The 14270-nt window shown below is 37.0% G+C and overlaps 1 protein-coding gene across 1 annotated transcript; it reads left to right on the plus strand.

Annotated features, from left to right (window-relative positions):
- The first annotated feature begins 1735 nt into the window (after positions 1 to 1735).
- On the plus strand, positions 1736 to 2849 carry LOC114175299. Its single transcript, XM_028060078.1, has 2 exons — positions 1736 to 1966; positions 2592 to 2849. Exons 1-2 carry the CDS (start codon positions 1736 to 1738, stop codon positions 2847 to 2849), a joined length of 489 nt encoding a protein of 162 aa, XP_027915879.1.
- The last annotated feature ends 11421 nt before the right edge of the window (positions 2850 to 14270 follow it).

The raw sequence follows: 14270 nt of genomic DNA on the forward strand, positions 1-14270 counted from the left end.
TGAACCATTTCTTATCAATGAAATCAAGTTAAGTTTTGTTCAGAAATTCAATTTTCTATCTAATAGTGAGAGTGATTCTCCTAGTTCTTGAGTGATTCAAGAACCCTTGGCTGTATCAAAGGATTTTGCCATCCTTTGTGTGTTGCCTCCTTTGGGAAAGAGCGATTCTTTCCTTCCACTTTTAGATTCACCCCTTATTACTTTCTTCTTCACCCAATTTTCAAAAGAATATCTAATTCTGCCCACAAAACATCTCGTGGTCATAACTAGTTCTAACCCTAAAAGAAAAAAAAAATCCTAAGTCAGCCCTTGTGCAATGAGATTATATCATTTGGTATCAAGCTTCGGTTTAAGGGTTTGAACGTCAAATTGGTAACATCCTTCCTTCTTTCTTATTTTACCAATTCATTACCTTATTACTTGTATTATTTATGTTGTGCTGAATCATTGCAAAAGTTAGGCCCTTCTAAAAATTAAAAAAGAAATAGTTACAGCAATTCGTAATTGTACTGAAACTGTGAAAAAAAAATTGGGCCGAATGATTCATGCCTCGTAACAATTTTTATAAGGTAATATATTGGTGTTATTGAAGGATTGTTGTGATTTCCTTCTTTTACCTACTTTTCTTGGCCTTTTTTTTTCTTTGTTAACCTTTTTTGTCTACTTACAAGCGTTTCGCTGCACATTTGGAGAATTGTTCTTTGTTATGGCCATAATCTCTTGAATTGCCTAAGAAACCAAGGAGAATTGAGTGGTAAAAGGCAAGAGTGTTTTATTTTTAGTAAAAGCCAATCTGTGAGTGCAAACACTTGAGTGGGTGAGAAAATTTTCAAACACCATATATATATATTTTGTTCTTGTTACCTTGATCTGTTGTTAATCATGGCAGAAAGGAATGATATTCAGATGCAAATTGCTGCATTATCTCAACATTTGGAGAGGTTGATGAAGCAACACAAGATGAGTTTCATGATAGGTTGGACCACTAGAGAATAGAACCCCACCAAGAGGAGGAGGAGGAGGGCCACAAAGGAATGAAGGGAGAATAGAAGGAGTAAGGTTGAATGTGCCACCTTTCAAGGGGAGGATGATCTGAAGCTTACTTGGAGTGGGAGCTCAAATTGAGCATGTATTTTCTTGCAATAATTATAGTGAGGAGCAAAAGGTAAGGCTTGCAGCAACTGAATTTTTTGATTATGCTTTAATTGGTGGAACAAGTTGCAAAGACAGAGGATTAGAGATGAGGAGCCTTTGGTGGACACTTGGGGTGAGATGAAAAGGGTCATGAGGAAGCGGTATGTACCTTCTAGCTTCATAGGGACTTAAAATTGAAACTACAAAGACTTTCTCAAGGAAGCAAGGGAGTGGATGAGTATTATAAGGAGATGGAGATTCTTATCATCCAAGCCAAATTGAAGAAGATCCTGAGGTAACTATGGCACGTTTCCTTAATGGATTAAATCATGATATTAAGATGTTGTTGAGTTGCAGGAGTTTGTGGAGATGGAGGATCTATTGCATAAAGCCATACAGGTAGAACAACAAATTAAAAGAAGAGTACAACAAGAAAGAGTTCTACCAATTTCAATTCTTCAAACTGGAAAGATAGAGTAAAGAAAGAAGGTGTTGCCTCCTCTAGCAATTCAGTGCTTTCTAATGAAGGAAAAATTGTTCAAAAGAAACCTGAACATCCACCAAAGAGGACTAGAGAAGTGAATGTTTTAAATGTTTGGGCATGGGACATTATGCCTATGAGTGTCCTACAAAGAAGATCGTTCTTCTTAAGGATAATGGGGAGTACACAAGCGATTCTGATGATGATGATGGAGAGGTAGAAGAGAGTGATGGCGAGTTGAAACCTAATGTAGGAGAGTTATACATGATTAGAAGGATGTGGGAAGGTCAAGTCAAGGCGAGGATGCATCTCAAAGGGAGAATATTTTTCATACAAGATGTTCAGTTAATGGTAATGTATGTTTGGTAATCATTGATGGAGGAAGTTGTACCAATGTGGTGAGTTCAAGATTAGTGTCAAAATGAACATGGACACTAAACCACATCCTAGGCCATACAAACTTCAATGGCTTAGTGAAGGAGAAGAAGTCCAAGTGAACAGCAAGCTGAAGTCTCTTTCTCCATTGGGAAATATGAAGATAAGATCTTATGTGATGTGGTTCCCATGGAGGCTAGCCATATTCTTTTGGGAAGACCGTGGCAGTATGACATTAAAGCCATTCATGATGGTTTCACTAACAAAATCTCTTTCATGTATCAAGATAAAAAAGTGGTCCTCAAACCCTTGTCTCCTAAAGAGGTGTGTGAGGATCAAATAAAAATGAGAGAAAAGTTAGCAAATGAGAGAAAGAGTGAAACACTTGAAAGGAAAAAGAAAAAGAGTGAAACACTTGACAGGAAAATGAGAGAAATGAAACATTTGAGGGTAAGCAAGTTTATTTAGCAAGAGAAAGATAGGTAAGGAGGGTGCTTTGCGCAAGATAGCCCCTCTACTTATTGTTTTGTCAAAATCAAATTTCAAATTCTGACCATTTGGCAAATTTGAATTGCCCTCTAGTATTGAGTCCCTTTTGCAGGATTATAAAGATGTGTTTCCAGCAAGTGTCCCTGATGGTTTGCCACCTTTGAGAGGAATTGAGCATCACATTGATCTCATTCCGGGAGCTGCTTTGCCCAATAGGCCAGCTTATAGGAGCAACCCACAAGAGACCAAAGAGATTGAAAAACAAGTTACTGAACTCATGAGTAAAGGTTGGGTGAGGGATAGCATGAGTCCATGTGCTGTACCTGTGATTTGGTGCCAAAAAGGATGGCTCATGGAGGATGTGTTCTGATTGTAGAGCAATAAACAACATACCATCAAGTATAGGCATCCAATTCCAAGGTTAGATGATCTTCTTGATGAACTTTATGGTGCATGTGTGTTTTCTAAAATTGATCTTAAAAGTGGCTATAATCAGATTAGGATTAGAGAAGGTGATGAATGGAAAACTGCTTTTAAAACTAAATATGGATTGTATGAGTGGTTGGTTATGCCCTTTGGTTTGACAAATGCACCTAGTACTTTTATGCGGTTAATGAACCATGTTTTAAGAGAGTTTATTGGTAAATTTGTTGTGGTGTACTTTGATGATATTCTGATCTATAGCACCAGTCTTGAGTTGCATGTTGAGCATTTGCAATCTGTTTGGTTGTTCTTAGAAAAGAAAAATTGTATGCCATTTGGAAAATGCATCTTTTATTCTGATCATGTGGTGTTTTTGGGTTTTGTTGTGAGTGCTAAAGGGTGTACAAGTTGATGCGAAAAGGTCAAGGCCATCCAAGAATGGCCTACACCTAAGACTGTCAGTGAGGTGAGGGGGTTTTCATGGTTTAACAAGTTTTTACAGAGATTTGTTAAGGATTTTAGTACCCTGGCTGCACCTCTAAATGAAATTTTAAAAGAATGTGGGTTTTAAATGGGGAGAGAAACAAGAGGAGGCCTTTGCTTCCCTCAAGCATAAGCTAACTAATGCACCTATTTTGCCATGCCTAATTTTGCAAAATCTTTTGAAAATTGAGTGTGATGCATCAAATGTGGGTATTGGGGTTGTTTTGCTGCAAGATGGACATCCATTGCTTTTTAGTGAAAAGTTAAGTGGGGCTGCCCTTAACTATTCTACTTATGATAAGGAATTGTATGCTTTGGTTAGAGCTTTAAGACTTGGCAACACTATTTGTTACCCAAAGAATTTGTCATTCACAGTGATCATGAGTCCTTGAAATACTTGAAAGGACAAGGTAAGCTTAATAAGAGGCATGCTAATGGGTAGAGTTTTTGGAGCAATTTCCGTACGTAATCAAGTATAAAAAGGGGAAAGGAAATATAGTGGCTGATGCACTTTCTAGGAGGCATGCATTGCTTTCTATGCTTGAAACTAAACTGTTTGGTCTTGAATCTTTGAAGACATGTACAAGGATGATGCAAATTTTGCTGAAATATATGGTGCATGTGAAAAGTTTTCTGAAAATGGTTACTATAGGCATAATGGATTCTTGTTTAAATCAAATAAATTGTGTGTGCCTAAGTGTTCCATTAGAGAGTTGCTTGTGACGAATCACATGAAGGAGGTTTGATGGGTCATTTTGGGGTTCAAAAGACTTTGGAAATTTTGCAAGAGCACTTCTTTTGGCCTCATATGAAACGTGATGTACATAAGTTTTGTGATCACTGCATTGTGTGTAAAAAAGCTAAATCTAAGGTGAAGCCTCATGGATTATATACTCCTTTACCTGTTCCTGAATATCCTTGGACTGATATTTCAATGGACTTTGTTATGGGGCTGCCTAAACAAAGAATGGAAAGGATTTGTCTTTGTTGTTGTTGACAGATTTTCTAAAATGGCACACTTCATACCTTGCAAGAAGGTGGATGATGCTTGTCATGTGGCTGACTTGTTTTCAAGGAATAGTAAGACTTCATGGACTACCAAGGAGCATTGTGAGTGATAGGGATACAAAATTCCTTAGTCACTTTTGAGGACCTTGTGGGGTAAGATTGGTACTAAATGTTATTTTCTACTACTTGTCACCCACAAACTGATGGTCAAACTGAGGTAGTCAATAGAACTTTAGGCACATTACTTAGGACTGTTATAAAGAAAAATCTTAAGTCTTGGGAAGCATGTTTGCCTCATGTTGAGTTTGCTTATAATAGGGTGTCCATAGCACAACTAATTATTCACCTTTGAGATTGTATATGGATTTAACCCTTTAACTCCTCTTGATTTGCTACCTATGCCTACATTTCCATGTTTAAGCATAAAGAAGCACAGGCTAAAGCTGACTATGTGAAGAAGTTACATGAGCAAGTTAAGGGGTCAAATTGAAAAGAAAAACGAAAGCTATGCAAGGCAAGCTAACAAAGGTAGAAAGAAGGTTGTCTTCCAACCTGGAGATTGGTTTGGGTGCACATGAGAAAGGAAAGGTTTCCAGAACAAGAAAATCAAAGCTTCAACCAAGGGGAAATGGTCCATTCCAAGTGCTTGAAAGAATAAATGACAATGCTTACAAAATTGATCTGCCTGGTGAGTATAATGTTAGTTCCACATTCAATGTGTCTAACTTATCCCTTTTTGATGTAGAGGGAGAATCTGATTTGAGGACAAATCCTTCTCAAGAGGGAGAGAATGATGGAGGTGTGACAATGAGCAAAGACAAGGATCCACTTGAAGAACTTGGAGGACCTATGACAAGGTCTAGAGCAAAGAAAGCAAAAGAAGCTCTACAACAAGTGTTGTCAATATTATTTGAGTACAAGCCCAAGTTTGAAGGAGAAAAGACAAAAGTTGTAAATTGCATCGGGCCCAAATGGAAGAGGACTAACGCGCCAGATTAATGCAGTTTCTTTTATTTAAATAAAGGCCATTTGACATCTTAAGAACCAGCCTTGGAAGACTAAGAAGACCTTGCTGAATAATTTTGGATGACTTTTTGGTTGCCCCAATTTCAGTTATAACTAGCCATTAGGTAGTGGACAATTATTAGCTGATTGGTTTATTATTAGCACTAGTGGGATATAATGACATTAATGGTCTTTTTGTAACCCTAATGGTTAAAGCTCTATATAAGCTGAACCATTTCTTATCAATGAAATCAAGTTAAGTTCTGTTCAGAAATTCAATTTTTCTATCTAATAGTGAGAGTGATTCTCCTAGTTCTTGAGTGGTTCAAGAACCCTTGGCTGTATCAAAGGATTTTGCCATCCTTTGTGTGTTGCTCCTTTGGGAAAGAGCGATTCTTTCTTCCAACTTTTAGATTCACCCCTTATTACTTTCTCTTCACCCAATTTTCAAAAGAAAATTCTAATTCTGCACACAAACATCTCGTGGTCAAACTGGTTCTAACCCTAAAAGGAAAAAAAAATCCTAAGTCAGCCCTTGTGCAATGAGATTCACATCATATCTAGATTTGGAATAGGAAAGGAAGTTTATTATACAAAGTGTTTAACTAGAGGCCATCCATGTTTAGTTGCATTCGATTACAGAAGCGAAAACAATGTTGTGAGCCAAAGATTGGTGGAGAAACTCTAGTTACCAGCAACCTTTCATCTAGATCAAGCATGGATCAAATTCAGTACATGGCAATGTGTGAAAGAAGTATTATGTGATATTGCTCCCATGGACTCTTGTCATCTTCTTTTGGGATGGGCATGTCTTTGTTTTAAAACACTCCATCTTGATGAACGTTCCCTTTATTTGAGGCATGAGGGACATCAAACGTAGTAGAAATTTATGACACCAAGAAAACTCAGTAAGGATCAACGTAGGCTGAAAGAGAAACCAAAAAAAGAAAGAATAGAAAAAGAAGTAATATAAACTGCAGAAGGAAGACAAAATAAAGAAAAAGAAATGGAACTAGAGAAAGTTTATTCGTCAATGTTTTTTCTTCTACAATTTGTGATGTCATTTTACAAGAACAAAAGATAAGCATGTGAATGAAACACACCAACTTCCATGTTTACAAAGGAAGCTTGTTCATAGTGCTTTTTATGCATTTGGTCCGTCGATAAGAAGCAAATTCGCCAAACACAATGCATGGAATTATTTATTTTTACATATCAAGGTGGGGTACTGTTGCCAAGAAATGTTATTGACGGATTGCAACCATTGCAAAGTAACAAATATGAAGTTGAATTTGATCCTGGAAGAAGAGAATTGGTTTCAACATGTGAAAAAATAAAGTCCTTCACAAGATCATAATAAACTTACATTAAAACTAGTGTCTTATGATTCGGGACAAATCTTCTGGAACAAGGACCGTATTATGTGAATTGCATATGGGTCAAATGGAGGATGACTAATGTGCCGTGTTGATGCAGTTTCTTTTATTTAAATAAGGGCCCAATGCTTTGTAAAATTGGCTGACCAAATTATGTTTGTGCTTAACCAATTAATGGGCTTTAGTTTTGCTTTATCTTCAAGTTGAAATAAGGGTCCATATGCCAACTTAAGAACCAACCTTTGGAAGATCAAGAGGACCTTTGCTCAAAGTTTGTGGATGACTTTTGGTAGCCTTAAATTCAGTTACAATCAACCATTAAGTAGCGCATCGTCATTAGCTTGAGTAGATCATTAATTAATAGCTTTAAGCGGGATGATATTGAAATTTATGTGTTGTTTGTAATTCTGATGGTTAAAGCTCCTATATAAGTTGAACCATTTTCATCAATGAAGGCAAGATGAGTTTTATTCAGAAAATAAACGAGTTTTATCTCATCTATCTTAGTGAGAGTGATTCTCCTAAGTTCTTGAGTGATTCAAGAATCCATGAGTTTAATCAAAGGTGCTTTATCCCTTTGTGTGTTTCAACTCTTAGGCTTATCTTCCATTCTTGGAAGTGTGATGTCTATCAATTTCCGTTCCATCTTCTTTTATGTTTCCATTTTCTCATTTCAAATAATTTCTAAAATTTCTTGCTTTTTAGCATTGCAACAATGATAGATCAGTCAAAAGAATCGAACCGTGTAGATTCACATCATTTGGTATTCAGAGCCTGGCTATCTAGATTTGGAATAGGAAAGGAAATTTATTATACAAAGTGTTTAACCGAAGGCCATCCATGTTTAGTTGCATTTGATTACGAAAGTGAAAACAATGTTGTGAAAGAAGTATTATGTGATATTGCTCCCATGGACTCTTGTCATATTCTTTTGGGATGGGCATGACTTCGTTTTAAAACACTGCATCTTGATGAACATTCCCTTTATTTGAGGCATGAGGGACATCAACAGTAGAATAGGTTTTTCTTTGGGCCATGTATTGGGCCTTAGAGGAAATTGGGCTTTAGAAGTAATTTTGGACCAAAAAGGGGAATTGGGCCAAATGGGCCAAATGGGCCAAGAGTAGTGTGTCTACTCTAGAAAAGCCTAGAAGCTTCTCAAACTTGCTCTCCAAGGATGAGAGTTAGCTTCCCATGGCAAGACAAGTGTGACTTGCTTAGGTGGCAAGTCACACCTCCCACATGCTCCTTTTTGGCTCCAAAATTCAACTTTCTAGACTCCTTTTTCCCTCCACTTTTTGGAGACCCTTGGTCTCATTTTAGCCTATAAATAGAAGGCTTAGGAGATGTATTTTTCAGCTTGAAATTGAGTAATGAATTGCTGCCCAAATTTGTGCACAAATCTCTTTTGAGCTCACCTTAGAGTAAACTCTTCTCTAGTTTACTCTAGTCTTCTTCCTTAGGAGTTGGCCTCACCTCTCTTAAGAATCCTTTCACCTACACCAAACCAAACACCTTAAGCTTCTTTCCTTCATGCTTCCGCATCCAACACCATCCATGGAGCCTCCATTCTTCATGCAAGCTTCAATGGAGACAAGAAGAAGCCATCATGTGGTATCATGAGCCTTGGTTTTAGTGAGTTAAGTGCTTCTTCTCCATTTTTCTTTCAATTCCGTGTTGTTCATCACTTCTCCTACTTGTCTTGCTGTTTTTGTTCATTTTATTTTGAGTATTAATGTCTTTTTACTTTGGTTCATCTTCATTTGCTTCATCTTGAACCATCCTTGTGTGCTTTAGGTGTTCTATTTGGTTTCTACCATTTACTTTTCATTTTAATTGAGTATTTGTTTTTTTTGTTCAGTTCATTCTCTTGATTCTTGAGTTTATTTTGATTTTAAGATCCATATGTTTTGTCTAGAGTCATGTTTAGTCCATATATGTCATTAATTCCTTGTTTAGCTTTTAATTTTCTTTGAATTTGTTGGTGATGTGTTGCTGAATTTTTTTCAGATTTGAGTGCAGTTTTTAATCCTTAAAAATTAACACTCTCTTCTCTTTTGAGCCTTGGAAATGAACCTTCACATCTAGATAACCTTAGTTATCTTAATGTCCAGTGGGAATTTTCCTTGTGCTTGCTTAAAATCACCATAAACCACACTAAATTTCCTTTCAATTAATTGTGCTTTGGTGCTTTTTCATTTCTGTTTTTGAGTTCAGATTGCTATTTAGATCTTAGCAATGTCTTAGAGTCAATTTCCATTGTGTTTCATTGTGTTTCATGATCTTCTTTTGATTCCTTTAAGTTTCCTTCTCCTTTGTGCTTTTTGTTTCCATTAAAATGCAAATGATCAAGCATAGTGTGGTGTGATTCTGTTTTGTGGTGGAAACTAGCTGCTGTAAGAGCAATAAAAAGAAAGAAAAAGAGCAAAAAATAATACAAGCAAGTGCCAAAAAGAATCAAAAGAAAAGATCAAAAGAAAGTGGCAAAAGAAGTACACTAGAATCACTACCATCACTTGAGTTTGAGAGCATTATTTTGTTGCATTTTACTGCTGTTCCAGTTTCTGTCTGACTGCACACTGTTTGTATTTGATTTATCATAAAAATTGGCCGGTGCAAATCCAAATCTAATTTTTGCCTATTTTAGCTAAGACATAGACGAAAAAGTGAAAAAAAGAATCATTGAAAAATGTTGAGAAATGAAAAAATGAAAAATATCTGAAGCAGAGGCCTGAATTCACGTTTTTGGACTGGCAGTGAGTGAAAAATCAAATTTCAGTGCAGTTTTCTAGCTTATTTTGGTTGTTTTTCATCCATTCTAGTGCCATTCATTAGGTAATTCATTTGAGTGCTTATCTTGTTTCTTTACCTTATTTCTAGTTTGTCATTTCTTTGGTAATCCTTTGAGTTTGTCATGGCATTATTCACTTTTGGTTTAGCAATTATAATTTTGTGCTTTTCTTGCTTTATTTCTTGACCTCTTTTGGTTTGGTTTCTATATTTGGTGCATACTTCTTTTTGGAGGTGATCTAATTTTCCTAAGGTAGCATCCTAGGAGGTGGAGTACCTAGTCCCGAAAGAGAATCCTCTTTGGTGAGATCAAGAGGAAGTGCAAGAGTGAAACACTTGTGAGGACCAAGCCAAGAAGACAAAGCCAAGAAGACCTTTTACATTTTGTGCACTTTGATTGTATTCAAATTGAGTTGTAAAATTGTAATGCTTTCCTTCTTGTGTTCATGGCCTAGTTAGGTGTCTTGGGGGAGTCTTAGGTACTCAATCCCATCTCCTAACTAGAACCTCTTCTATACATTAGTGAATGCTTTTAGTGGTGAAGTTTGAAGGTTCCAAGTGCCTTCTACTTCTACCAAAACTTAGGCCGCATATAGCTTATAATCTTTCTTGTTTTTAATTTTCTTGTTTGATAGTTTAGTGTGTGTCAACTTAGTCTTTGAATTAATTTCATTTAAGAAGTTTTGTACAAAAGTTTCAAGTTCCCTTGGCTAGGAAAGACTTGGTATGTAAGCAATCCAAGTGATTCACCTCTCTTTCCTGGAGGAGAACTAAAAGCTTTTGCTATCTACTTCTTCTTTGAAATTTCTTTTAAAGACCAAAGTCTTCTAAAATCTAAAAAAAAATGTCTCAACCTCCTTCTCAATGTATGAGTGCTTCAAATGAAGAAGAAATAAGTTTGAAACAAATTGCCTTTGATTTGAGAGCACTACTACGTTGGAAGGAAGATGAAATAATTGCAAGGGAAAGGGAAAAACAAGAAAGAGATAGGTTTCATCAACTTTTAGATGAAGAGAGGAGGGGAACAAGAAATATGGAAAGGTTGCATGAGAGGATGAGTAATAGGAGTCAACATTTGTACTCCCACACTCCAACACTAGTCACACACTATGAAGAAGATAGTAGACTAGTTGACAACTTCTATCAACCTCCTCCTCCTCTAAGAAGAGAAAGAAGAGAGCCTAGGGAACCAAGAGCCATTAGAATAGACCTCCCTCACTTTTATGGGAAAGATGATGTTGAAGCTTATCTTGATTGGGAAATGAAGGTTGAGCAACTCTTTGCTTGCCATCAAATAAGTGAGGAGAGGAAAGTACCCTTAGCTACCCTTAGCTTCCAGGGCAATGCTATGTATTGGTGGACTGCCCTCGAAAGAGATAGGAGAATCAATCAAAGTCCCGAGGTCAAATATTGGAATGACCTCAAAGGAGCCCTTAGGAGAAGACATATTCCCTCCTATTATCATAGAGAGCTAATGGATAAGCTCCAAAGACTCCATCAAAATAAAATGAAAGTGGAAGAATATAGACAAAAGATGGAGTTATATATGATGAGGGCTGGGATTAGGGAGTCCGAGGATACCACCATTGCAAGGTTTCTTAGTGGCTTAAGTCTTGAGATAAGAGATAGAGTAGAATTGTTGCCCTACCAAGACTTAAATGACTTGGTTCAACTTTGCATAAAGGTAGAGCAACAAATTCTAAGGAAAAATTTTCGAAATGACTACTCTAACTCTTATACCAAGAAAGAATTCAAGAGGGAGGGTAAACAAGTCAAAGAGGAACCCTCCAAAAGTTTCAAGGAAAAGGAGAAACCAAGGGAAGGCACATCTTCACACACTCGCACTAGTGAAATCAAATGTTTCAAGTGTCTTGGTAGAGGTCATGTTGCATCTCAATGCCCCACCAAAAAGACCATGATCTTAAGGGGTGTTGACCACTATAGTAGCCAAGATGAGCAAGAAAGTGAGAGTGAGACTTCTAGTGAGGAGTCTAATGATGAGGCTAAGGAAATTGCCTATCCTTGTGAAGGAGACCTTCTAATGATTAGAAGACTTCTTAGCAACCAACCCATTCCAAAAGAGCCAACACAAAGAGAGAACATCTTTCATACAAGATGTAAAATTTTAGAAAACACTTGTTCTCTCATTGTTGATAGTGGTTCATGTTGCAATTGTTGTAGTACAAGGTTGGTTGATAAGTTGGCTTTGACTATCATTCCCCATCCAAAACCTTACAAATTGCATTGGCTTAATGAAAGTGGGGATTTGACAGTCCAACATCAAGTGAAGGTCAAGTTATCCATAGGGAAATATGAAGATAGTGTGCTATGTGATGTAGTACCTATGGAAGCTTGCCATGTTTTATTAGGAAGACCTTGGCAATTTGACAAGAAAACCATGCATAATGGTCTTACCAATGAAATCACCTTCACTCACAAGGATAGAAAATTTGTCTTGCATCCTTTATCACCATCCCAAGTGGTAGAAGATCAAATGCAAATGAAAAATAAAATAAAGAAAGAAAAAGAAAATTCTACCAACATGCATATTAGTGAAACAAGTTCCAATTATTTAGGTAGAAAACACAAGACTTTTGAGTGCCCTAGCAAAAAAGTCATCATTCTAAGGGGCAAAGACATGTGTGAAAATAAGTCACTTACTTCTTCCTCTAAACGAGAAAAGCAAGACCAAAATAAACCTTGTGTTGAAAAAGGAAATATTTTCAAAATTATATGGATTCAACATAAGGAAAATAAGAAGCAAAATGAAAAATCTCCTAAAACCAAAACCTTTATCATTCATTTGATACAAGGTGTATGAACATGGGAGTCACATTGTTTGGATGTTTACCAATATAACACTCATTTTGTTGTTTGGTGTTTGTTGTAGGATGGTCTTTGATCCTAGAGGAGGAAGACACAAGAAGAACAATAATAAAGGCTGTTGTCATGAAGAAACATGTAGATCTGAGGACAGATCCTTCGCAAGAAGGAGGGGATGATGACAAACGCCAGCCTTGGCCAAATGCAGACAAGAAGAGTGGTCCTCAACTGTTGAGAGGGCCCAAGCTCTTATCTTTTGGGCCAAAATTGTTTAAATATTAGATTAGAATTTAACTTTTGGGCTTTGTATTTTGGGCTCAGTAGAATAGGTTTTTCTTTGGGCCATGTATTGGGCCTTAGAGGAAATTGGGCTTTAGAAGTAATTTTGGACCAAAAAGGGGAATTGGCCAAATGGGCCAAATGGGCCAAGAGTAGTGTGTCTACTCTAGAAAAGCCTAGAAGCTTCTCAAACTTGCTCTCTAAGGATGAGAGTTAGCTTCCCATGGCAAGACAAGTGTGACTTGCTTAGGTGGCAAGTCACACCTCCCACATGCTCCTTTTTGGCTCCAAAATTCAACTTTCTAGACTCCTTTTTCCCTACACTTTTTGGAGACCCCTTGGTCTCATTTTAGCCTATACATAGAAGGCTTAGGAGATGTATTTTGGAGCTTGAAATTGAGTAATGAATTGCTGCCCAAATTTGTGCACAAATCTCTTTTGAGCTCACCTTAGAGTAAACTCTTCTCTAGTTTACTCTAGTCTTCTTCCTTAGGAGTTGGCCTCACCTCTCTTAAGAAACCTTTCACCTACCCAAACCAAACACCTTAACCTTCTTTCCTTCATGCTTCCGCATCCCACACCATCCATGGAACCTCCATTCTTCATGCAAGCTTCAATGGACACAAGAAGAAGCCATCACTTGTTAGCATTCCAACAATGATAGATCAGTCAAACGAATCGAACCCTGTGGATTCACATCACTTGGTATTCAGAGCCTGGTTATCTAGATTTGGAATAGAAAAGGATGTTTATTATCCAAAGTGTTTAACCGAAGGCCATCCATGTTTAGTTGCATTCGATTACGGAAGCGAAAACAATGTTGTGAGCCCAAGATTGGTGGAGAAACTCCAGTTACCAGCAACCTTTCATCTGGATCAAGCATGGATCAAATTCAGTACATGGCAATGTGTGAAAGAAGTATTATGTGATATTGCTCCCATGGACTCTTGTCATCTTCTTTTGGGATGGGCATGGCTTCGGTTTAAAACACTCCAATTTGATGAACGTTCCCTTTATTTGAGGCATGAGGGACATCAAAAGAAGTAGAAATTTATGACACCAAGACAACTCAGTAAGGATCAAAGTAGGCTGAAGGAGAAAATAGAAAAAGAAAGAGTAGAAAAAGAAGTAATATAAACTGCAGAAGGAAGGGAAAATAAAGAAAAAGAAATGGAACTAGATAAAGTTTATTCGTCAATGTTTTTTCTTCTACAGTTTGAGATGTCATTTTAGAGGAACTAAAGGATAAGCATGTGAATGAAACACACCAACTTCCACGTTTGAGAAGGAAGCTTGTTCGTAGTGCTTTATTATGCATTTGGTCCGTCGATAAGAAGCAAATTCGTCAACACAATGCATGGAATTATTTATTTTTACATATCAAGGTGGATGACTTTTGGTAGCCTTAATTTCAGTTACATCAACCATTAAGTACCGCATCGTCATTAGCTTGAGTGGATCATTAATTAATAGCTTTAAGCGGGATGATATTGAAATTTATGTGTCTTTTGTAATTCTGATGGTTAAAGCTCCTATATAAGTTGAACCATTTTCATCAATGAAGGCAAGCTGAGTTTTATTCAGAAAATAAACGAGTTTTATCT

The sequence above is a fragment of the Vigna unguiculata genome, chromosome 3 (assembly GCF_004118075.2).
Source record: "Vigna unguiculata cultivar IT97K-499-35 chromosome 3, ASM411807v1, whole genome shotgun sequence".
Classification (NCBI taxonomy): Eukaryota; Viridiplantae; Streptophyta; class Magnoliopsida; order Fabales; family Fabaceae; genus Vigna; species Vigna unguiculata.